This window comes from Colobus angolensis, unplaced genomic scaffold, assembly GCF_000951035.1.
Source record: "Colobus angolensis palliatus isolate OR3802 unplaced genomic scaffold, Cang.pa_1.0 Scaffold230, whole genome shotgun sequence".
In the NCBI taxonomy this organism is placed as follows: Eukaryota; Metazoa; Chordata; class Mammalia; order Primates; family Cercopithecidae; genus Colobus; species Colobus angolensis.
This window is the reverse complement of record NW_012115489.1, coordinates 2,496,831-2,521,753: the sequence shown is the minus strand read 5'-3', so window position 1 is coordinate 2,521,753 and position 24,923 is coordinate 2,496,831. Positions and strand designations below refer to the sequence as shown.

The window sequence follows — 24,923 nt, the reverse complement described above, 5'->3', positions numbered from 1 at the left end:
CAGGCTGGTCTCGAACTTCTGACCTTGTAATCCACTTGCCTCAGCCTCTCAAAGTGCTGGGATTAGAGGCGTGAGCCACGGCACCCAGCCCAGATCACCATAAATTCTTATGGAGGCTAGGCTGGGTGTGGTGGCTCACGCCTCTAATCCCAGCACTTTGGGAGGTCAGGGCGGGTGCATCACCAGAGGTCGGGAGTTTGAGACCAGCCTGACCAATGTGGGGAAACCCCGTCTCTACTAAAAATACAAAAATTAGTGGGGCATGGTGGTGCATGCCTGTAATCCCAGCTACTTGGGAGGCTGAGGCAGGAGAATCGCTTGAACCTGGGAGGCGGAGGTTGAGGTGAGCCAAGATCGCACCATTGCACACTAGCCTGGGCAACAAGAGCGAAACTCCGTCTCATTAAAAAAAAAATTCTGAGGGAGGCTAAATAACATCTCTTCACAAACTTTCCTATTCAGGTACCATAGGAAAATTCTCCAAAATTTACTGAAGACAAATTACAGAATTTTAATTTACTACTTTAATTTCTGGAGTCTAACATATAAGAAAATTCACAAAATTTTAGATTTCTTTCCCCCCGTAGTCCCATCCCAATTTTAGATTTTTAATACTCCAACTGCCTCATTTTAAAGATGAAGAAACCAAGGGTCAGGAAGATATTCAAGGTTCAGATTATGGCAGGAAATTGGATTCATCTTTTTTTAAAAAACGATCAAGCCTGTAATCCCAGCACTTTGGGAGGCCGAGATGGGCGGATCACGAGGTCAGGAGATCGAGACCATCCTGGCTAACACGGTGAAACCCCGTCTCTACTAAAAAATACAAAAAACTAGCCGGGCGAGGTGGCGGGCACCTGTAGTCCCAGCTACCCGGGAGGCTGAGGCAGGAGAATGGCATAAACCCGGAAGGCGGAGCTTGTGGTGAGCCAAGATCGCACCACTGCCTGGGCGACAGAGTGAGACTCTGTCTCGAAAAAAAAAAAACAGAAAAAAAAAACGAACTATTCTCTATACTGTGGAAAGAAAAACCAGATTTATATTAATTTTACTCACTTTTTAAGGAAGATGGAGAGGAAGTTTTGGGCTGTTCGCATAGCTGTTTCGTAAGAGTTGGTAATGACAACATCCTGGTCAACCTAGAAAGAAAAAATATGAGTTTATAAAGATACAATAAATAATCAATAAGTTAGCCCTGTTGCTATTGTCATGTTATTACTGAAGAGGGGTAATACATTTAAATACTAAAATGCTTAAAATATTCTATTATATATAAAGACAGAAGCCAAAATTAGCACACTAAGCATATTTTAAAACTTTATAGAAACAAATAAAAATACAGATAGAGTGTTATTAAAATATGTAACAGTAACAAATGCAGTTAACAAATTTAATATCAATAGTTGTTTCTGGTCAGAACAGAAAGAAATGGATTGAAAATACAAAAAGAATTTAGAAAACATGTATCAACCTCAAAGTTTAAGAAACACATAATCCATACAATCAAAAAAAAAAAAAATTCAACGTCTTCATCAGAAATTTAAAGATTAGGATATAAATAGTCAATTCATAGTTATAAAAACCCAACAGACAAATAACTACAGGAAAAGGGGCTCAAGCTCACTAATAGCCAGGAAAATGCAAAATAACACGAGTATTTCTCAATGACCATAATTTTAAGTAAGAAGTAGGGCTATAAGCTGAAACACCCCTTTAGTAAGCAAATTGACAACTTCCAGTAAAGTTAATGCATGTATACTATCTTAATTCTACTTCTAAGTATATCTAGAGAAACTTTTGCTCTAAGTTGTGATTCTATGATATGGTGTTTTTAATTCAAGTAAAAAAAAATCTAGTATGAGTTGTACGTATTAAAAGTGATGCTGAGTGAAAAAATTAGCTGTAAATACGTCATCACTATCCTTTACGTGAATTTTAAAAATGAAATATTTGTATATCAAATTTACATGAAAATAATTAAAAGAAAGAAAGAAACATATTCATCATACTTGTCACCAGTGGTTAGGAAAGGAAGATTAGAGACAAACAATGGGATTGGGATGGGAGAAATAAAGAGGATCTGAACTTTTCAGACAATATTTGATTTTCTTTCTTTCATTCATTCATTTTTAGACAGGGTCTCATTCTGTCACCCAGGTCGGAGTGCAGTGGCACAATCTTGGCTCACTGAGTCTCGATCTCTCAAGGCTTGATCGACCCTCCTGTTTCAGCCTCCTTAGTAGCTGGGATGACAGGCGTACACCACCACGACCAGCTAATTTGTGTATTTTTTTGTAGAGACAGGGTTTTGTCATGTTGCCCAAGCTGGTCTTGAACTCCTGGCCTCAAGCAGTCTGCCCGTCTTGACCTCGCAAAGTGATGGGATTATGGGCATGAGCCAAAGTGCCTGTCCAGTTATTGATAATTATTATATATTTATTATTATTCCCCAAAAGATACACACATATGCTTGGCTCTAACAGTAGATAAACAAAATTATTTGTTTCTCTTAAACTTTTGTTGAGGTAAAAGTATACACTTGGAAAAATTCTAAACATCTCCAAAAGCTATAAAACCAAAAGCAAATCTTTAGCATGAGCTACCTATTAGGGAGGGAATAAACTCATTTTCCACATGAATTTAATGTTATTATAATCCTATGTTATGCATTTATATAAGGGTTCAGTATCCCTAATCTGAAAATATGAAATGCAAAATGCCCTAACAAATATTTCCTTTGAGTATCATTTTGGTACTCAAAAAGTTTCAGATTTTGGAGCATTTCTGATTCTAGATTTTTGGATCAGGGATACTCAACATGCACATATATTACATAGTGTCTTACTCAGTTTCACATTTGGTATCTCACTGACCCTTACAACCTGGTATAGTAGTTTTGATAAGTATTATCACCCCCATTTTACAGCTGAAGAATGAACTCAGAAAGATTAAAATGATTTATATGTTTTATGACTGGTAGATAGAATCAGAACTCAACTCTTCCAACACCACATCTAGTGCTCTAAAAGAACCTTAAAGCCCAGCCATGAACCTCTACTTAAGAACACCGGTTTTGGCCAGGTACGGTGGCTCACGCCTCTAACCCCAGTACTTTGGGAGGCTGAGGAGGGTGGACCACGAGGTCAGGAGTTCAAGACCAGCCTGACCAACATGGTGAAACCCCATCTCTACTAAAAATACAAAAATTAGCTGGGCGTGGTGGTGTGTGCCTGTAATCCCAGCTACTCAGGAGGCTGGGGCAGGAGAATTGCTTGAACCTGGGAGGCAGAAGCTGCAGTGAGCCGAGATTGCGTCACTGCACTCCAGCCTGGGTGACAGAGCAGGACTCCATCTCAAAAAGATAGAAGGAAAAAAAAAAAGAACTTCCGTTTTATGAGAATGACAGAGAATACAGATATTTCCTTCAATAAAGTACAGTTGTAAACCTTTAATAGATTCCTTACTTTTTTATTTGAATCTTCTTCTGCATTAGAGTCCTTCTCTGATGATGGTAAGTGTACCACACACTGAATAAGTTGTAAAACCAGTGCTGTAACCATCTGAATATACATAGGTTCTCCATCCATATCACTACTGTTTAACCTTTAATGAAGAAAAAAAACTTGTATGGAGTATCAAGATAATCTCATTTAGATTTCATCCATTGTCTCAAAGTTTCACGATACTTTGTTTGCCAATATTTCTAGGCATGATTTTAGCATTTATAATAGTGTTCTTATGTGTAATTATTTGTCATAAGTTAGCAAAAACATCAAGTAAATGCCTAGGCATGCTCAGTTAATTAAAATAGTCAAAGGAAAAATACAGTATTAATAAAAACTTCTATGCTTTACATACATTGCAGATAAAAATTTGTAATAAAATACTAAACATTTGTCAAAATGATTTTGAAAATGATAAAAGTCTTCAAAGTTTCCAAATGCCCATATATTTTGCTATTCATCTGTTGAATCTGTTATTCATTCGGCATTAAAATCTACTACACAGCTCTTGATCATTTGTGCTAGTGCTGGTAGCAAAGATTATAAAAAATCAATGTCCACATCTTTTGTTTTGTAGATATTGTAAAAATCTAAGCATTCTTTTATATGTTGATAGTTTTCCTTCAGGTTTAACAGACAATAAATGTTTATCAGTATACAATTAGTCCAAAAAATGATTAAGATAAAATAATTATTTTAGAGAAGAAGTCTTCAAAGCAATCTTAAAAATAATCCTATATGCCACATCAACACTTTTAATCACTCAGGAATACTAAGATAATTCCAGTGATTATCTATGATGGCAAAGACAATAATGCTGACCATAGCAGTGGATGACATTCCTTATTAACAGTGTGCTTAGTGATTAAAGAGCATTTAATCCCCATGTTTATTCTCCATACTGCCATTAGAGTAATCTTTCTGTTTTTTTTTTGAGACAAAAAAATCTTATAAAATCCTCTTTGAACTGATCTGATTCTTTTGAGCCATATTTCCAATAGCACTGACTAGTGGTTTGTAATAAGGAATGATTTTGCTCTCCAGTGCCTGGAGATGATTTTGGTTGTCACAAGTGGAAGGAGGAAGGGTGTCTATTGGCATCTAATGGGTAGAGATCAGGGATGCTGCTAAGCATCCTATATTGCACTAGACAGCTAAGAATAACAAAATGTTATATGGCCTAAAATGTCAACAGTGCCAATGATGAAAGACCCTTCCACAGATCTTTACCTTTGAGAATCAGTGAACTTTTCTAAGCCCCCTAAATATGCCATGTTATTTCACAAATCTAAGCTATTCTTCATGTTGTTCTGATGTACCTGCCTAGTTTTTAATTATTAAAATATAAATCAGACAGAATGAAGCATAAATGTATGACAGTTCAACATAATGGGGGTTCTTCATTATACTTGACCTCTGTTGTAATTAATTACCTGAAGTTCCTTAAACTCCTCTTGCTGGTTGGTAATCTTGCAAGTGAAGTAAAAATTTCTTCCAAAATTAACTGCCTATGCTTTTCATATCTTGAGAATACCTGTTTAGTCATTATAAGATTCCAAGTTAAACTTATAATTAATAGAAAACGAACCAAAAAATAATATGATGTGGTTAAAAAAGTTACCTGCCATTTAGAATGAAAATGTTTTCAGTATCTAAGGTAAGATGCTCAATTTTCCTATCATTAATTATAACATTCTTATAGAAGTCAAAGAGTACACTAGTTTCATTTAAAGGACTATGATATCTTAGCTATAGACAGACAAGATTTAAATGATTTTAAACAATTCTAACTTTATTATAAATATCAAGGAATTTTAGCTGAAATATTTGCAAATATTTAGAAGCGTTTTAAATGTGACAGAAACAGAATAACTCAATAAATTAACAAAACAGAAAAATAAATCCTCAATTCACAAAATCTAATAAGACTTAGTAAAACAGTCCTTAGATTGAAATGAATGTACTGAAAACCAGGTATCTTCATTACTTTTTGGAAGTTTGGATTAAATGACATCAATATTGCTTCATTTGTGGGGTAAAAATACAAATTGATTATACTTACTGCAGTGACTAACTTAATGGCACACAACTGTAGTTCACTGACATTTTCCACAAAAAATGGTGTTATTCCCATAGATGAAACCTGTTTAAAAAAGAAAAGAGTAAGTAGTATACAACTTTAGTTGATTTCAGTAACATTCTATCTTACTTAATTCCAATACACTCATAAGCTTACTGGAAAACACTAAGAAGGCATTTTTTCTTCCCCCCACCTAATCAGCATCTATTCTTTTCTCTGTTCCTCTTCATCCTCAAAGCACATTAGCATATACAGCAGGTGCATTGTCTCATAGCTATCAGTACTCTAATCTCTACTTTTTGAGTTTATAAATGTCACAGGAATATAAAGAAATAACGAACATTTAATATCTGCATGAAAATATAACCTATCTTTCAAAGAATTTAGAGTCTGGAATTTACACTACATTTATCTGTCTCCTGATAAAATATCTTTTTAAAACTCCTAAAGTTTTATTTCTTCAATTTAGACATAACATAACTCTTAATAGGAAAAATTACTGATAATATAGTGCTGGTCTTATTATTGAATGTGCCAGGTTATACTGGACTCAATCATTTAGTTTAGAAATATACAAAATGCTTACCAAAAAACTTACCTGAAGAATTGTTGTGTCTGTAAGAAGTTGTATCTCTAGCAATTCTGATAAGCTGCTAACAATGTCACAAACTTTGTTATAAAGCATTACTATTACTCTCTGCTTATGGGTAGAACATTTAGCCCGTTTTGCTTTTGAACTTAATAAGCCTCCTAAAATGAAACAAATTCAAGACAAGGAAAACATCAAGTTTTAATAATTTTTAATAAACAGTACTCAAATTGTTTTTTGAATTAAGAGAACACAATTTTTTAGCTACATAAAAACAGAATCCGGAAGATAAAGCTTTTTATTTATTAAAATAGAAAATTACTCTCTAGAGATATTCTATTAGAAACATTCTTGCAACAGATAATCTTCAGGGGCTATTAAATCCTTGTATCTAAAATATTATTTTATCTTGATTTCTACTTTTCTCCATTGGAGCAGGATAGTAAGATTGTATTTCCCTTTAAATTAATTTGCAATTATACAACAAATCATCAAGTTCATTATTCAGGAACCCAAGTTTGACCTTACTCCCTTCAAATGTATACATTTCATTGTTCATTTATAAAGGTTAAAAACAAAAGGAGTATTTATCTTGAATCAATCCATTTTGTAGACAACTGCTTTTTTGGGTAAATTAGGGGGAAATGATAAATGAAACCAGAAGGTAGCATTTTCTGAGATTTTCCCTGACAAGTAGAAATAACTTCTATTATATATAAGTAGTTCCTAAAGAAATTATAATTGAACAAGTACTATATTCTAGTCAAATCCATAATCAAAATCAGTGTTTATTACAACTTATATGATTCAAAAATTTTGGTGCCATTTTAAGTCCTATTTTGACTCATCTAACATAGCAAAAATTTACAATAATTTTGATATTATACGAACTAACCTCCATGAGGATCTAATCTGTAAACAGGATCATACTGAGGATAAAGTGTATTCTGCAAATGAAATTTAGTGTACTGTATAACTCTTTCAATTACATCCTCAATGTACACAGCTTTTGGCATGTTAGGGGATGTCATAATGTTGATAGTTGTAAGACAAGCATCTGCTGATTTTGTAACTCTCTCCATAATAAGGTCTCTCCATAACCTTTCTTCTTCTTCAGTATCATTATTCTGTAAAATAGTACATTGTTAATGAAATGGAAATAAACACATTTATAGGTTTAAAATATACATTTAAATTATGATTTATTTGATTTTCACTGGTGGAAAACAGTGTTATGATGTGTGTTAATTCTTTAAAGAATATCCAGAATGAGGTACAAATACCGATACTACTTTGAGCACGATTTGTGTTTCAATGTTTTCAAACTTTATATACTCTACCTCATTTCACCACTAGATGACACCCTACTGACAAAGTTATAATTATCTTTATCCTTTGTGTGCTTTATCTATCACTTTAACTGTATATAAATTAATTTTGTGTTTTGGGTATAAACATTATGATAGTTTAAAACTTTATAAATTCTGCTTGCTGCTGTGATAACAAAGCAAAAGTTAATGACAAAGGGTAAAGCCTTACTTAGTACTAAAATGTTACTGACAATCATTCCTAACACCTGCTTTTCAACAACACTGTTTCTGAAACTGAGATTAAAAAGTACTAATATGCAGACTAATGAAGACATTTTTTAAAACAGATAATTTAAGAACTGACAGAAGACCTTATTTTAATTTACACATCAGTAACTTGACATTGCAATTAGGAGTAATCTCACTGTTAAAGTAAAAATCCTTCTATCACATCTTTAGTTATGAAATATAAACTATATTATAGGACTACTTCCAAATATATCCTATTCAAAGCTTATACACTGGGAAAATGAACAAAAACACAATATATAATATGTAAAGCAGACAGGGCTTTCTGTTCAGTAATGCCTAAAAACTCACAAAGGAAAGATAAAATAGCTTGTCTTTGATGCAAACATTGCTGTTTGTTTGGAAGAATCAGTTAAGGAGGTTCATGATTCATGCCAAACATTAAGGCTATCTACAAAATATTAAATACTGTTATGGTTTTTTAGGAATGAAAGTAATTTCCTTAAGGCTGAGTCAGCCAGCTCTCCAGAACTCTAGATTTCTGATGATGATTACCACAATTTCTTGGTGAAGTATCTAAGTAACTTATAGACTAACAATAGAGTAGATTGTTACTTTAGGTTTCTCTAAGCCCTTTGTTTCTGTGATGCAAAAAGTAGTTTAAAGAGAGGGCACTTAAAAATATAAATATACTTAATAATCCAGAAAACTACCATCTGAGATTATTTTTCTACATATTTTATTCCAGGAGTGTCCAATCTTTTGGCTTCCCTGGGCTACACTGGAAGAACTGTTTTGGGCTATATATAAAATACACTAACAATTACGATAGCTGATGACCTTAAAAAGAAATTGCAAAAAATTCTCATAATGTTTCAAGAAAGTTTACGAATTTGTGTTGGGCTGCATTCAAATCTGTCCTGGGCCACATGGGCCAGTAGGCCATAGGTTGAACAAGCTTGTTTTATTCCATGGAGACAGATCTCCTAGCAATCCTATGGCTTTTGCAAACACCAAGAGCATTTCCCTCATAAGACAAAATGAAATCTAGTGCTTGTATTAAATATACATACTACATATGTATACATGAGAAGTATGTATATCAAAAGTGTTCAAAATGGTTATTGCTAGATTAGAATATAGCTTTTTTGGTGCTTTTTCTTTTGGACATTTTCTACAATAAATACGTTACTTTTATAATCAGGCCTTTAAAAATAAAGAAAATTTGGCCAGGTGTAGTGCCTCACATCTGTGGTCCCAGAGCTTTGAGAGGACAAGGCAGGAGGATTGTTTGAAGCCAGCAGTTTGAGACTAGTCTGAGCAACAGAGTGAGACCTTGCCTCTACAAAATATTTTAAATAATTAGCCAGGCATTGTGGTGCATGCCTGTAGTCCTAGCAGCTTGGGAGGCTGAGGTGGAAGGATCACCTGAGCCCAGTAGTTCGAGACTACAATGAGCAATGGACTGCAGCATGGCACTCCAGCCCAGGAGACAAAGCAAGACCCTGGCATTAGGAACAAAAAAAAAAAAGAAAATTTATCAACTCCTACAATGCCTATAAGCATTAGTGTTTGCATTTATTAATGTCAGAGACATCAAGATCAATTTGAATGCACATATAATTTACAGTCCACTACAATGCTAGGAAGGCAAATCCCAGGAAATTTACTTCATTCAATAAACCATTGCAACCATGTTGCTACTGTTTTTGATATAAACATATTAAAATATAGTTAACAGCGGCAGTTAACATTTACTGAGAAGTTAAAGTATGCCAGACAGTTATAAGTACTTTACATGAATTAATTCTTTAATCCTTTTAGCAACCCTTTGAGGTAGGTATAAAAATGGTATATAAGGAGTAATGCATATTAATTAAAAATTAGTATACATTCAGAAATCATGATAAAGTTTCTAACTATGTTATTTCTTCAGGAAAGGTCAACAAAAAGAATTACTACCTATCATCTCATAAATCAAAAACAAAATTTAAACATTCATACACTTACATAAGGAAGAGCATAAACTAAAGAATTGTCCCTGAAATTGACAAAAAATTTCATGTCTTTACTGTTCTTTATGGCAAAGCTGTGAATTGACAATGTGTAACGTTAATTCTGAATTACTGAAAGTGAAGTTTTATTAGCAATGCTAATGAAGGTAACTAGTAATTCATGGTAACATGCTCAAATTAACGAAATGTGAAATTTCCCCTGCACAAGAAAGTCGTTTGTGAAAAAATTCACATTAGTCCCTCCCTAATGCACAGATGATAGATTCCAAGACCTCGAGTGCATGCCTAAAACTACGGATAGTATCAAACCCGATATACACTATGTTTTTTCCTATACATACATACCTAAGATAAAATTTAATTTATAAATTAGGCATGGGAAGAGATTAATGACATTAATAAAAAATAGAACAATAGACTGTAATAAAAATCATTCACCTACTTTCAGCTCACAGTTGACTGTAGGTAACTGAGACCATGAAAAATGAAACAATAGAGAAGTGGGGGACTACTATAGATCTTAATAACATTAAGGATAAAATTAACAGTATGGATCTTAAACTTACATGATTTAACAAAGTAGAAAGCTTTGACCCATCCTGAATATTCTTCTCCAAGATATTTAGGACTTTCACAGTTTTGTCAGTTGAAAGCTAAAATAGCAACATAAATTCTTTTATCCATCACTGGTAAAAGTTATATACTATTCAAGAAACAATCTGTACAATTATTCCCTTTGAGCTATGGAGGAAATAGCATTGTTACCCTCTTAAAGAGTAAGAAAACTTTCCCACTTAGAACTTCTACTCACGACCCTAAATGACTAAAGCAAATGTCAAAGAAAAATGTAATGTATTTCTGCATTTAAATAATCTAAATATTTGAGAAAATGAAAAAAAAAACTCTGAAAAAATTAAAGTCTATGCCCTCTTTCAATGCAGGAATATGAGTCTCTTTAGAATAATTCGCAGAATACTTCTTTTATTCTTTTGTAAAAAACAAAAAAATTCATTTACACTCTCAGAGGTCAATGAGTTTTCTTTTTACTATTTACATAAATTTTATAATTTACCCTGAAAACCTTAAATTAATCTCAAATATTTCTATGAAGTAAATTTATACATTTTATTTTGGTGAGATACCTTATCCATTATACCCATTGCTTTTATTTTAGCGGATTCACTGCCAAGTTCATTAAGCTGATGTTTTCCTAATAGCAGTTCCTGAGGAATTTCATCATCATCACCTGCAAAATCAGCCAAATAAACACAAACTTTAGGTAAACGAAATAGCTCCAAATGTCAAGCTTAACTTTCTAATAAAAGTTTTAGACACACAAACGAAACAAATAACTACCTAAGAGGCCTCTCTATATAAACCTCAAGTAAACCCGGAATGAAAAAGGACAGAAATTGAAGTCAGATTTATGACAAAAATGGGAACATGACATAGGTATCTTATCTTTACTACTTTATATATACTCTTGACTCTTCTCAACCACAACTCTGCCTCAGGAGGCTGACCTGATCGGAATACATCAAGAGTCTCCCATGCCCTCTGGCTTTTGTTTGGGTTTGGCCAGTAGGGTGCCCTGTTAGAAGATCAATGAGTGTAAGGTCAAGTATTTATATCTCTTACTCTTTGCTTACAAGGTCTCCTCACGCTGGCTCTGTCCCCTGACCAAAAGGTATTGCTTCTTTCAAGGCAGCCTACTCTACAACTTTTTTTCTTGCAGAATGAGTTCTGGTGACTTTTCTGTAGCCTCACTCTTTTGGTTTAAGGTTGTTAACCCTGGGTTCTGGTACTACTTTGCCTCCATCTTTTTAACTGGTCTCTTTGTAAATAACTCCTCCTCATATTATCCTAATTTGAGAGTACCCTTTGTCCTTTTGGGACCCTAAATGATACAGAAGACAATTTCTCAGCATAGAATTGCAAAGTTTTAAAAAAGATGAAACTGACATTCTAAATAATCAGCAAACAAAATGACAGGCAAGTAATTCTCACAAAACAAATACTTATTTTACCAGCTGAAGGTGGCATAAGATTGTTAAGAATAGCTCTATACATTGTAAGCAGTGTGTTTTTATAAACATATTTTAATATTTATAGATGTAATCTTTATGTCATTGTAAAAGTAATATATGAATATAACATTAATCCTACTGTATTCTAATTGGTTTACTATTTTGGTTTGCATATTAGAATCTGTATTCCCTAAAGCCAGGTGTTTGGGTTTTACTTATTTTTGCATCAATAGCACTTAACATACTACTGGCATATAGTAAGTATTCAATAAATATTGGTCATTAGAATAAATGAACAGAAGAATAGATGCTTATTTCTGCATATTTGCTCCTATCAGTACCTTCATTATCCAGGGCCTGTTCAAGCCTCCTCACCTGCATAAAGACTTTTTTAATTACTTTAACTTACTCAGGATTCTTTAGATACTATTCAGACTTGATTAATTTATACTTGAGATTTGTACTAAAGTTTTTAATTTCTTGGTAACAGACTAGATTTGACTTCACAACTAGATTTCGTTTCTTGATAGCACGGAGCATGCCTCTGTATCCTCTGGAGTAACTGACAGAAAGTTAGACACTTAAGAGTATGGGTAAATGTATTTTAAGTTGATTTTACCAAATGCAGTAAAATCCATGTCTTCCAAATTATCCAAAATATTCTCTATCGAGGCTGTGAATCTCTTAAAAGTTGAAGAGTCCATCATTTCTGCAAGAGAGAAAAATACATTCATTATTCTCACATTCCAAGTAGACATGTGAAGCTGAAGAATATGAATGAAGACAAATTAAATAAACTAAAGTGTTACCTTCAGGTGTTAGTTTTGGTTCATATGCTTTCCTTTTCTTCTGTTTTTCTTTTTTCTTCATTTTCCTAGCAACTAAAATGAACAAAAAGAAGTACTGAAATGCAGGAATGACAACTTAAAACAATTCCATTTTTGTTTATAGTTTTTTTCCTGAATGTTAAAGACTTAAACAATAATCACTGCACATAGAAACTACGTATTTTTGTTTTAATTGAAAATTAGTTGTTAATTAACTCATAAAAAGATATAAAATATTCTTCAAAGTTAAAGCCCTAAATTTAAATTGGTTTATGTAAGAAATCCGTTGACACTGATGAATTACCCTCACTAAGGCTGGGAGGAGGAGAATAATCTTCCATGTCAGAATCTGATGGACTTCGGTTTCGATAACGACCACCACCTGAACTCCTTCTTCCTTCATGAGAGTGGCCACTTCTCCTATGATCCCCAGAGCTTCTTCTGTCACGCTCTTCATATTCCCAAGCTTTATCATCATCTTTTTTATGTCGTTTCCTAGAGGCTAGAAGCAAATCCCCATGACAAATAATTTACCTCATTTAAAAAGATGATTAAAATTTGTACTTTACAAATGAACCACATGGGGAAAAAAATCTTCATTCCATAGGGACTAGGAAATTCAGAGTGATTTTGTCTATCCAGAAGTTTAAGTTATGATATAAAAAGAGTATCACTAATTTTAGCACAATCTACCCAGATTTTAAGATCTTTACATGAACTCAGTATTTATTGCTAATAAACACAGATAGAAAGGTTCTTAAAATTAAACTATGGTGTTCATTTCAATGACATTTATTCAGCAAGTCAGTAAGGGTTATACCTAAACTTCAAGATTAATTGAGGCTGTAAAACAAACTATGTTTAGGAATTGGATGAAAAACAGAACCATCTTAAAGCACGTAGATTACTGACGGGGAGCAGGGTTTGCAGGAGAAGTCAACTTTTGAGAAAGTGTTACAGAATATGGGTAACCATGTACACCATCAATTAATAGCTAAGTTAAACCCACAACTCAGTGATAAATTCCATAAGCCCTGGTGACCTAACATGACAAGCCTACAGAGACAGAATAAACCTGTACAGTTGTAAATACTCACATCATGAATTCAGTTCTCCAACAAAAGGCTTGCTCAAACCCAAGAAAAGTTTCTAAGCTTATGTATGCTTCATCAATCTTTTCCCCATCATTTTAGCATTCTGCTAAAATCACCCGTACTGACAGGAGCCTTTAGGCAGACCTGGCAAACAGATTTCATCTGACACGTCAACTCTCATCAACTGGCAATAGCTGCCTAGAATATTATGTTGAAAATAACTCTGAGCTCTGAGAAAGCATCATAGTTCAGCAAGAAAGACAATTAGAAATGTCCGCAGTAAGAGCTGGGGGGCACTATAAGTGACAAATATTTACCATGTCTGTTCTAGGATGAAGTAGGTACCACCAAGTTAAAACCAGTGTAGAGAAGTGATGTGTCCTACCTTGAGATCATAGACTGGTGGTTGTTGTGACCACTTGCTGCTGACAATGATAAACTTTCTGGTCTGTTATTTGACTAGCAACTGCTCTTTTCTGAATCCCTAACTATGATAAATACACAAATACTTAAGACAAATGTTTTGCTTAAGTCCCCTACTTGGCTTAGATGTAAGGATGCCAACCTCTGGCCCAGGTGCTCTATGCTTGTGCCAGTGTCTTCATGTGTGGGTAATAAATGTCTATACTCTGGCTAATCTTATTCTTAAATGCTACCCTAACTATTCCTGTTCAAGAATCTAGTTTGGTTTCTGGTTCTGGACTCTTCTAGCCAATCTAGGGACAATATGGCAGGTAAAGGTCATTTTGTTTCCTCCTCTTTATGGTCACAGGCTTGGATAGCAAAAAGGTTCATATAAACCACAAATGTAAATGGATATAAATATCTGGGATTTTCTTCATAATTAGGTATGAATTTGGTTATGAGGTATGTGAAGAGTGATACGACTGTTCCTCTTTTATGATTACAGTATGCTCTAGTACATTCCTTTAGTGACAACTTGTTTCACACACTAATAAGTAGGCTGTGTGTATGTATTTGTGAGAGAGAAACATGTCATTTCTATATAGAATTCCTCAGATGTTTTTTTCACAAGTACTGAAATGCCTAAATTACAAGGGATGGCAACTAATAAGCAAACTACTTCAGAAAGCACTATTTTCTCACGGAGGCAGAGAAGGGGTCTTGCTATGTTGCTCAGGCTGGTCTCAAACAATCCTTCCACCTTGGCCTCCCAAAGTGTTGGGATTACAGGCATGAGTTACCGCGCCAGAAATTAGTATTTTACAACCTCAAATATGACCTGCTTTAGTCTTTGTACATTTTAATTAATTTCATAAATCCATTTCAAGCATTCAATCCTATGAGTAGAAAATGCTTGAAAAATCTTATAGTGGTTTGTAATTACATAGAATATGCTGTATTGGTGGTAACTATCCACAGATCTTGTAAATCTTTATTTCACATTCATCAAATTTTAGACAATTTAGATAAAAATGGGGTGACATTAAAAAAAAAAAAAAACAACTTCCATAACACATTGTGTTATAACGAGGTTATCAGGATACCAACTCATTGTGGCTAGTTTATTCTTTCTCCATTTCTCTCATTACCTTGGAATAAGCAGGGGAAGGGAAAGGACTCAAAAGAGAGGTATGTAAAATATGACTTCGGTGTTCTCTCTCCTCTCTTTCCAAATTTCACCTATGTATCTCTTGAGCTTCTTACATCGCCCCTCTCTCCATTTCCCCTGGTACCCAGTGACCTTATATTTGTGCTATGGCCATCCAAATCTGTGTAGCCCAACTTTCAAAGTTATCCTTCAACATTTTCCCCTAACCTTCAACAAAACTATTTCCTTGGTTTTAATTTTGAGAAACCAATCTGATTGAACTGTTAAGTTTCAAAAAGTCTCTCTCTCTCTTTCTCGAAGCGCATAATGCTTGCAACTTAATGTTCTCATAATAGTTTCACATTTTGTATTGTGCTATATTTTCACTACACTGTTTCTGTTGTGGTATAACAATTGGTTGTTTATGTGAACAACCATTTGGACTTCTTTCACCACTCAAATCAGTGGCTCCAGTGTCCACTTTTCTATAGTTACTCGTATAGAAATAAGTGAAGAAAAATAGGAAGCGATTCTTGACATCTCTTTAAAAATCTAGAGAAACTTTCCTTTCTTCTAGCAGTGGGTGAAGCTCAGGTTCTTTAAAATAAATATTACCTTTCAATATAGTTGGGCATAGATAAAACAGGATCCATGGCTTTACAACGAAGCTACATGCCTCCATAAGATGAGACAAAAGCTTTCATGATAGAAAGCAAGGGGAAATGAATGGTGGCTGCACTGGTGACAAACATGAAGGATGTGTGGCTCTACTCTCCACTATTTTATACTTCATGGAGATTTCTGATTATGTTATCCTTTCCACTTAACTGTGAGACAGCTTCAGAAATCTTTGCAATTGAGTAATGGAGGCAGCCACTATCCGTCAACTGGATTTGAAATGTTATTTGAAATCAAACTGGAATTCAGGGACTCCTCCCTCTTGGCTATTCTAGATATGGGTGATATGTTTATTAGAGGGCAAGAGGCAGAGTGGTAAGGCATGTATATTAAAGGGAGTGAGTTCCTGGGCCCCATGTTTCTTTTATCTTCTCACCTTCCAGAGCTAACCACATCCCCATATGACCAAAATGTCTGATTGTAATAAAAAAAATTAACTTTAGCCATTTTAATATACTGTGTGTCAATACATTTCATAATACAAATTATAACAATTATACATGATTAAATGTTGATTAAGTTTGCTGTATATTTTATTTCAATTTTAAAACCTTTTTCAGATTTGTTCAGTATTCATAGTCTACTGCTCATAGCTCAAGAGCTCACAATTAAAAAAAAATCAGTAAATTAACATTAAAAACTTTGGAGGAGGTGAAGGGCTTCCATCAGCAATATACATTTAAAAATGGCGGCATGCATCTGTCCTTCCTGCCCTTGCTTGTCACACCTCAATCTATGGACACTAGGTGGAAAAGGTAGAACACTGGTGGTCTTCCCACTTCTTTTGGTCATTATGACTAAGTCAGTTGGCACACAAGTGAAGATCTCCCATAGTCTGTTTCCACTGAATGCCGTTTAAGTCAAACAAGGTTGCTGACCCCTCTTGGCTAGGCTCAATTCTCTTGCTCCAGAAGAAGGAAGATAGGGATAAAAGAGAAGAACTTTTTCAGTGGACCAGTAGGAAGACAGGCGAGGTATAGCAAGTCTAGTGCAAAGACAGGTGATCACAGTGTTGTAGAGAGGTAGCTGTGTAGTGAAGAAGCCAGCTCTGGAAAACAGTGAAACAAGGGAGGAATTCCAGGACACAGCTGGGCAAAAAGGAGAAGCCAGGTCCAAACCACAGAGATAATCTGCAATGTGGCTAATCCATTCATAATTTAGTGATAGTATGGTTTTAAATATTTCTTCATCTGGCTATCTCCTACGTGTCCTTCAAGACTCAACTCAAGTGTCACCTCTTCCAGTAAGCATTCCTTGAGCCCCCACTCTGATTTTGATGCCAATCCAATGTGTTCCCATAGCACCCTGGATTTACTGTTATCATTGTACTTTTATCAGCGTACTGCAATTATTTATTTACATATTTCCCCCATTAGACTGAAGGCTCTTTGAAGACAGGGGCCATATCTTACTTGTATTTTTACTCTCAGTGTCTAGCATATAATAGGAGCTCAATACATGTTTGCTGAATGCATACAGACACATACCTACCTGTGTTTTAAACTTAATTGTAGCTCATTTAATATTTTTTCTTGGTGCCAAGCGATCTCATCTTTCACGCATTTTTAAAGTATAGAGAAAAAAACTTACTATACTGTGTTATTAAGAATTAAGGTGACTGTGCTCTTGCTAAACCCCCAAATTATAAATGAGAAAAACACATCAACCTGCTTTTAAACTCTAAAATAATAACAAAGAGTTCTGTGATACTTACATTCAAAAGCTTCATCACTATCATTATCTTCATCTGAACTGATTTCAGCATATTTTGGCTTTTCATTAACTGTGCTACGCTTGCGTTTGTTCATTTTCACACGTTCACAAAGTGGCATGGTGGACTCAATTTCTGCCAGGAGTTCAGGGGGTAATTCTTTTAACACTGATTGATCTATACTACCTATTAATGAAAGGTAAACAACAAAAAAAATGTAAATCTGAAGATAAAAGGAAAATTTTAACTAAATTAGCACAATAAAAATATTAGTATTTATGTTTTCTAAGTCACCTGTTTATTTTAATAAAACACAACTATAATACTCTTAACCCTAAAGTGACAATATAGTTAATATATATGTACATGTACATATATACATATAATTATGTAACAACTTTAAAAACATGATACCACCATAAAAATGAAGGGTAATTATATAATAAATTTTTGATATAATGCCTTCAATTTGTCTGCACTGACTAAAAACTTTCTGAAACTAGAGATTCACTGACATTTGCAAGTGGATTTGTGGTAAGAGGTACACTTCACATTCTTGGTAGTACATAAATTTTGTTTTGTGTAGGTCTGAAGTAGTTTGAATCTAATGTTACCCCTCAATACAAGTGAGAAGTGTTGGAAGACACTTACCACTTCTCCTCCTTTTCTATGATCTTGGCAGTTGTGTATGGTGGCTGAGACAAGAGCTTTACATATGCTTTTACCTATCACTGTCTATTTGAGGGCATGGTAATGCCTTTAGCATTATGGAGAACTTCTTCAAACAGACAAATCAATATATACAATTTAACTGAAGACAAGAGAAACATGTAACATAGCATAAATAGATGACAAATATTTTAAAATATAAATGTCTGTACCTGAAAAGTACATTTCAAGTACTTTTAGAAAATTCAAGTTCCTATCTTCCCACAAAAGAGTCAAGACAATAAAAAATAAGACAATAAGAGCTGTTATACTACTTAATCTTACACACATACACACACAAATAGTTCTTATGAAGAAATAAACTGTGACTATCTTCCTGACAGTTTAAAAAATAAAGTAGAAGTAGAAAAAGCAACTTATTCAGGATTATTTGTCCTTAATGATTACTAGAGATGGCAATTTTAGCTTCCTTTACTTACTTTGAGTGGAAGTATTAAAAGAAAAATCTTACCTGATAAATTTTATGAATTGGGAGCAAAGAGTACCTTTATGGTTTATAGCAGGAAATATTAGTAACTTACAATCAACATTAATACTATCCTTTATAACATGCAAATGATAATAGTGCTTATGTAAAGAATAAAAATCATGACAGAAAAGTAAATAGCTATGAAGAAGATTAAGACAATACAATCAAATAACTCAAGATGGAGATATAAAACATTAATCTTAATGGAAGAATAACCTTTTCATTCTTCTGAAACTTTTATTCAGTATCACAAAGGAGTTATTTCAGTAACTTTCAGGCTTCTGTTCTTCTAAGGACATGCACAGCAACAATTTTACCCAACAAACATGCAATACTCATGACTGGTAATATCCCAGACTTCAATTGCTAAGAATTCTAACTAATGTTGAGTTTAACTTCTGTGTCATTTTGAAATCAGGTAATATTTCTCTGTATTGGCTCTCTTAATTTAACTACTTAAGTTTTATCAGTGAGGGTCTTTTTTTTTTTTTTAGAATACTGGTAGAAGTAAAAGAAGTCAACTTTAGCTTTGCATTGCGTATCTTCAGCCCCAAACTGAACACATTTTGCACCTCATTTAAAAGTCTTTGAATGAATATCTCTACTTCAGTATGTGTCTTTTTGATGGAACATCATGTTTTAGAGTATACATCTTCCCTTTTCCACATAACCTACATAATATTAAGTACATATATGGATGGTCAATAGATGCTTCTTGATTGCCTAACTCTGTGGTTCACAATTTTTCATGTTCACTTACAGATGTACTTCCTGGATAGTTCCTGAGTTGCTACATTTGATAGACAAATGAGTACATTTCCAAAATTTTTAAGAATAGAAAAATTTTTTTTGCAGTATTTGAAACATTATGATCTTTATGGGTTTATAAATACAGATAACCCAAAGTATTTGACCTTTCATCCATCACGGAATTTTTTTTTTTTTAAGCAAATGTAACCAAGTGATTGTTCTGCTTAGATTAAGTTCACATCACAGACATACTGACTTGATACTAATATACCAGAATTAATATTTTCCTGCAGATAAACACACAATAATCAAAGGTTAAAATATGTACTAGTTCTTGTGCTCTCTCTGCAATGGATTATTATGTTCCCAGATCAAGGACTCTGCTCTTTTTCTTTTTAAAAAAATTCCTCACAACAGCCAAACACAGACAACCTGTGCCTTATATCCGATAAAGCAGGTATCAACATTTATTAACAGTAGTTTACCCTTTCTTATTCCTTACGTTAACGAGAATACTATTAAGACCTCTAGTATTCTCTAAATCATTTTAACTTCTGTAAAACTTTGAAAGTTTAAACAACATAATTCAAAGGCCAAAAGTTTTATTTCTGAAGATGATCCAACTTTAAAGGAAAAAAATCCAGGAATCAATGTCTCTACATGTATCATCCTCCAAAAGTGAACCCTGTTTCATTTTAAACAGAATTGTCTATTCCACAGGTTTCACACATTTTCTGAATTAACCACATCCTTTCTTCCATTTCATGAAGCACTTTATAAATGGACTCTGCCAGGTCCCTTGATTTTAAAGATAACAAATAAAATGCATGACTTTCCCATATTCAGGCCTGGGATCTTTAATATGACATCAAGGATCTGGACAACCCAGCCATCTGGAGGCTGAGATGGGAGGATTGTTTGAACTCAGGAGTCCTAGGTTGCAGTGAGCTATGTTAGCACCACTGCACTCCGGCCTGGGCAAGAGAATGAGACTCTGTCTTTAAAAAAACGAAAGGATCCTGATTTGGATAACTCAGTTTAAAAGAAATGAATAAATAGCAAGTACTTAAAATTATCTGTATGACATACTTGGTTATGTTATTTCCCCTGAATTAGTTAATAATCCATTAAATACAAACATAGAGTCTTGCTATCTCTTAACATATGATGATGTATTTTAGGGATTGATGATTTTAGGGATTATTGTTGCCTGCCAAGTTATTTGTTCCTAAAAACTTCAGACTACTAGTGCTTTATGATTGTCTCTCCCCTAATTTCTTTTGTCCTAACTGCTTTATTCTTTAAATCAGATGTCTGAATTCCCATAAAACTTTATGTTATTGGCTTGAAGAATAATGTCATTTAGTCACAATTTTGTGAGATACCAAGTTTTCAGTTCTGTACATATATTCCATTAAATACAGTGCACTCTATACTCTGGCTCTAATATGGCTAAAGAATACATTTACTCTAGATAAGCTACATTTAAGCAATCTTTGATTTCTATTACAAATCACACAAATCAGCACTTGCCAGATTATTAAAACCAGAAATCATCAAAAGATTTAAAGTCCCAAACATTGATTTGATAACTAACAAAGTGTTTTGTTTTCTTTTTAAAACAGGAAAACAACTCTGAGATAGAAACAAATCACCTAAACTAATAAAATCTTTGGGGCTGAAGCTTTGGTCAATGGAAACAAGTCATGTTCAGAAAAAAAACTAAGAGCCTTACATAAACCTCCAAATATTATAAATCCTAAACAAACAAACAAAAATCTTGGGCAGGCATAATGTAACGGTTCAGGGAGAATTCTTCCATTAATCTACCCATGTAACACAGAAGCAGCAAATGGATCTTTAACTTCAGTTAGAGGTAAGCGGGGGCAAAAAAAAAAAAAAAATTTCAATACTGCATGTAAATGATAATTTACTACTCATTATGTAAGTAACAACTTACTACTCATTACTGAAAAGCAGGGGGCAGGGATCAAATGATTCTTTCCTTGATACGTATACACGGTGAGAAAAATAAATTGTGGCAGTAATATCTTTAAATTTACACTGAATATAAAGTGCAGATACATAAAAAGATTTGTTTTTAAAAATTGCTTTCATTTAGATAAATTCAATTCAATTAGAAACTGAATGACTGTACATTCCTTTATATAAAAAAATCAGACCGATTAGCTTTTACTATAACAATATTCATTTTGGTTTTCATAACTGTGTAAAGCAGGAGGGAAATTGGTTTCTTTATTTTAAAAGTGAATGAACCAAGCTTTGAAAGGTTAAGAGGTATTCAAGGTTTTGATATCAGTTCTCTTTGTACTATAATTTATAATAAGTTTAAAAGAGAATTTTTAAAAATTGACACATCAGAAGCCAGAAAATGCTAATATTTTTATACGTAAGACAGAAGATCCACATTAAAAAACCCATTTTGTTGGTATTATAATACTAGTAGGTATTCATACTCTTTAATTTCGCATCAGGCCCTTGTAAAGAAGGGTTTCATTAATTTCTTTTTAGGATGTAAGAGGGAATTCAGTATAAAGATTATTTCTTCATAAACAGGCACAGGTTCTTTCAGAATTACTATTTGCTAGCTCCTTAGCTGTCAATCATACACCTATTTCTACAGATACAAGAACCCTATAGAAACTACGTTTTTGGGCTGGCTTAAGAGACAGAATGGAAAGGAGAGAGAACACCTCCAGCAAACTTTAATTTTTATAAAAAGGTTTCTACGTAATGCATTTCTTTTAAGCAATATTTGTATGAACAATCTATTAAGCATAATTTGGAACAAAAATTTCTACAAATGGAAATCATGAGTACAAATTTTCAAAATACTGCTCTAAAGTCACAAGAGCTAGATACAGATTATGCCAACTTCTGTAATAAACTTTCTCCAAACATTTCCTAAAGATATCACTGATATGAATGTCTTTACAGAAACTGAAATTTTGAGTTTTTTAGAAAGGTATTTTATAAAACTGTGCAAATGAAGCAAAATAAATTCCCACTGCAGCATCATTAAATATTATTCAATACTACAATCTACCTTAAAGAAAACATACTGAAAATCCTCAATTTAGGAATTAATAAACTATGCTATAAATTCACTCTCAGAAACAATACTTTAAGACTTGCAGAAGCTGAGGATCCTAAACACAATTTAACTAGACTGGTTCAGTGCTAAGTAAAAGGCAACCAGCTGATGACAGTGATCAGCATTTAGTAGTGTAACTGTAACAGTAGATAACTGAAGTTATGTCAACTGTCCCTAGTAAGGCCTACAATCATTAGCTCATCAAGTGAGAAATATAGGCTAATCACTATTGACTATTAAAGCTGCCAGATACATTCCCAGTGAAGACTACTTTCAGAAACTGCTTTACTCTTCAGTTTAAAGGATGATGTCAAATAACAAATAATACGGGTATTTCTTGAAAGCACTGAGTCCACATAATGGAGAATGATATACTAGTTGGAAAGAAGAAGGGGGAGAGAGAAGGAAAAATGGTTTCCTTAGACATAAAGCTATTTTGAGACACTCTGGAATTAAAAAAAAAAACAAAAAAAAACCCCAAAACAAAATCAAATGTTTGTAATTACTGATACTAAGCTGTTAATAACACTGAAGGCACATGTTAGTTGATGATTATGCCAATTTTTTTTTTTTTTTGAGACAAGAGTCTTGCTCTGTCACCCAGGCTGGAGTGCAGTGGCACGATCTTAGCTCACTATAACCTCTTCCTCCTGGGTTCAAGCGATTCTCCTGCTTCAGCCTCCTGAGTAGCTGGAACTACCAAGTGCCTGCCACTGTGCCCAACTAATTTTTGTATTTTTAGTAGAGGTGGGGTTTCACCATGTTGGCCAGGCTGGTCTTAACTCCTGACCTCAAATGATCCACCTACCTTGGCCTCCCAAAATGCTGGGAGATTATGCCAATCTTAAACGATCTCATAACTTTATTATTTTAATTTAGAGACACTACACATTAGGATAATATTCTAATAAAATTTTTAACAATAAAATATTTTTTGGCATGTAACATACTGATTGAAGTATATTTTAGAAGATATTTGAAGAACTTAAAAAGAATTCTATAAAGGGTTACGTTGCCTGACTACCCCCTCCACCCCTCCCACACAAGGAATAAACAAGGTGATGGAAAGATAGGGAAGTTGACAAAGCAGGATAAGAATGGGAATAATATTAATCCCATGTTGTAACTGCTGTAGATCAAAATAAGTGTGATAGAAAAACTAAACACATAATACTATAGGCAGGTTTTCTTTGGATCTTAACAAAAAATCTAGGTAGTTGACAGGGTGAAGAAAGTTACTACAATATTTAGGAAGCAGGATTCGAAAAATAAGTAACTCTTGAGCTAGGGTGTATTGATGGGAACATAAAAGATGACTATCTAATTTTAATGTGTACACAAAAGCTTTTCCTGAAAATGGTGACAACATCGTCTCCATTCAATAGGCATTAAGTATAATTTTATTATGTATGAAGTATTTTGTTAGGTACCAGGGATATAGACATATTGCCACAGAAATCAAATCAAATGTAACAATGCCACTTTACATTTAACATGCTCATACAAAAGACAAAAATAAATAATCTAAAATAGGAGTAATAAATCTGTACCTCTATCACACACTCAAAATTTATCAGCTTAAAATATATCCTAAAGAATGAATATTTTCTATATGAACAACTGATAAAATATTTAAAAGATGGAAATTTATGGCTCTTCAATTTTGGTCCTAGGAACCAACCATAAAAGTATCCCAGCAATATTCAGACTAATTCCTTTACTCAGAAAATCATCAACACATCAAAATGTGATTTTCTGTGAATCTCCAAAGAAAATCCCAATATATACTACAAAGGGTCAGTAATCTACAACTGTGCTTCATGTACATGCAATTAAAAAAATCCACAATTAACCAACTCTGCTATTTAAACTGAGTAGCAAAAATCTAAAATAAAACCAAAATTAGAACATTACTAAAAAAAAAAAAAAAAAGATACGGATCCTAAGACATAAATAAATTAATCCAAAAGATAGCTACACGGTATCCTGAAATGAATTTAAGCACTGACATAGTATTTTTTGATGAAAAGGATTGTTATTGTAATTGCAGTTACATTAATATATGTGTATATATACACAAACATGCACAGGTACACATACATACACATCACTCAGACACCCAGATAGCTTACTTACATACTAACATGACCATATCAGGTATATACATCTGCATTAAAAGTATACTATTAGAAATGCATTTTGGTGCTAAAAACTTATTCATAGGC

At 33.6% G+C, this 24,923-nt stretch overlaps 1 protein-coding gene across 1 annotated transcript in view; it reads right to left on the bottom strand.

Annotated features, from left to right (window-relative positions):
- The window catches only part of NIPBL (Nipped-B homolog (Drosophila)), a 195,033-nt gene that overhangs the window by 52,509 nt on the left and 117,601 nt on the right, over positions 1-24,923 (bottom strand). Inside the window, exons 11-22 of the mRNA XM_011944374.1 lie at positions 17,639-17,821; positions 12,905-13,102; positions 12,583-12,654; positions 12,393-12,482; positions 10,889-10,992; positions 10,313-10,399; positions 7,068-7,299; positions 6,182-6,333; positions 5,566-5,646; positions 4,937-5,037; positions 3,465-3,603; positions 1,057-1,139 (exon numbers count right to left, since the gene is read on the bottom strand). Of these exons, the coding sequence (XP_011799764.1) occupies positions 1,057-1,139; positions 3,465-3,603; positions 4,937-5,037; positions 5,566-5,646; positions 6,182-6,333; positions 7,068-7,299; positions 10,313-10,399; positions 10,889-10,992; positions 12,393-12,482; positions 12,583-12,654; positions 12,905-13,102; positions 17,639-17,821 (1,522 nt within the window). The remainder of the gene's footprint in view (positions 1-1,056; positions 1,140-3,464; positions 3,604-4,936; positions 5,038-5,565; positions 5,647-6,181; positions 6,334-7,067; positions 7,300-10,312; positions 10,400-10,888; positions 10,993-12,392; positions 12,483-12,582; positions 12,655-12,904; positions 13,103-17,638; positions 17,822-24,923) is intronic.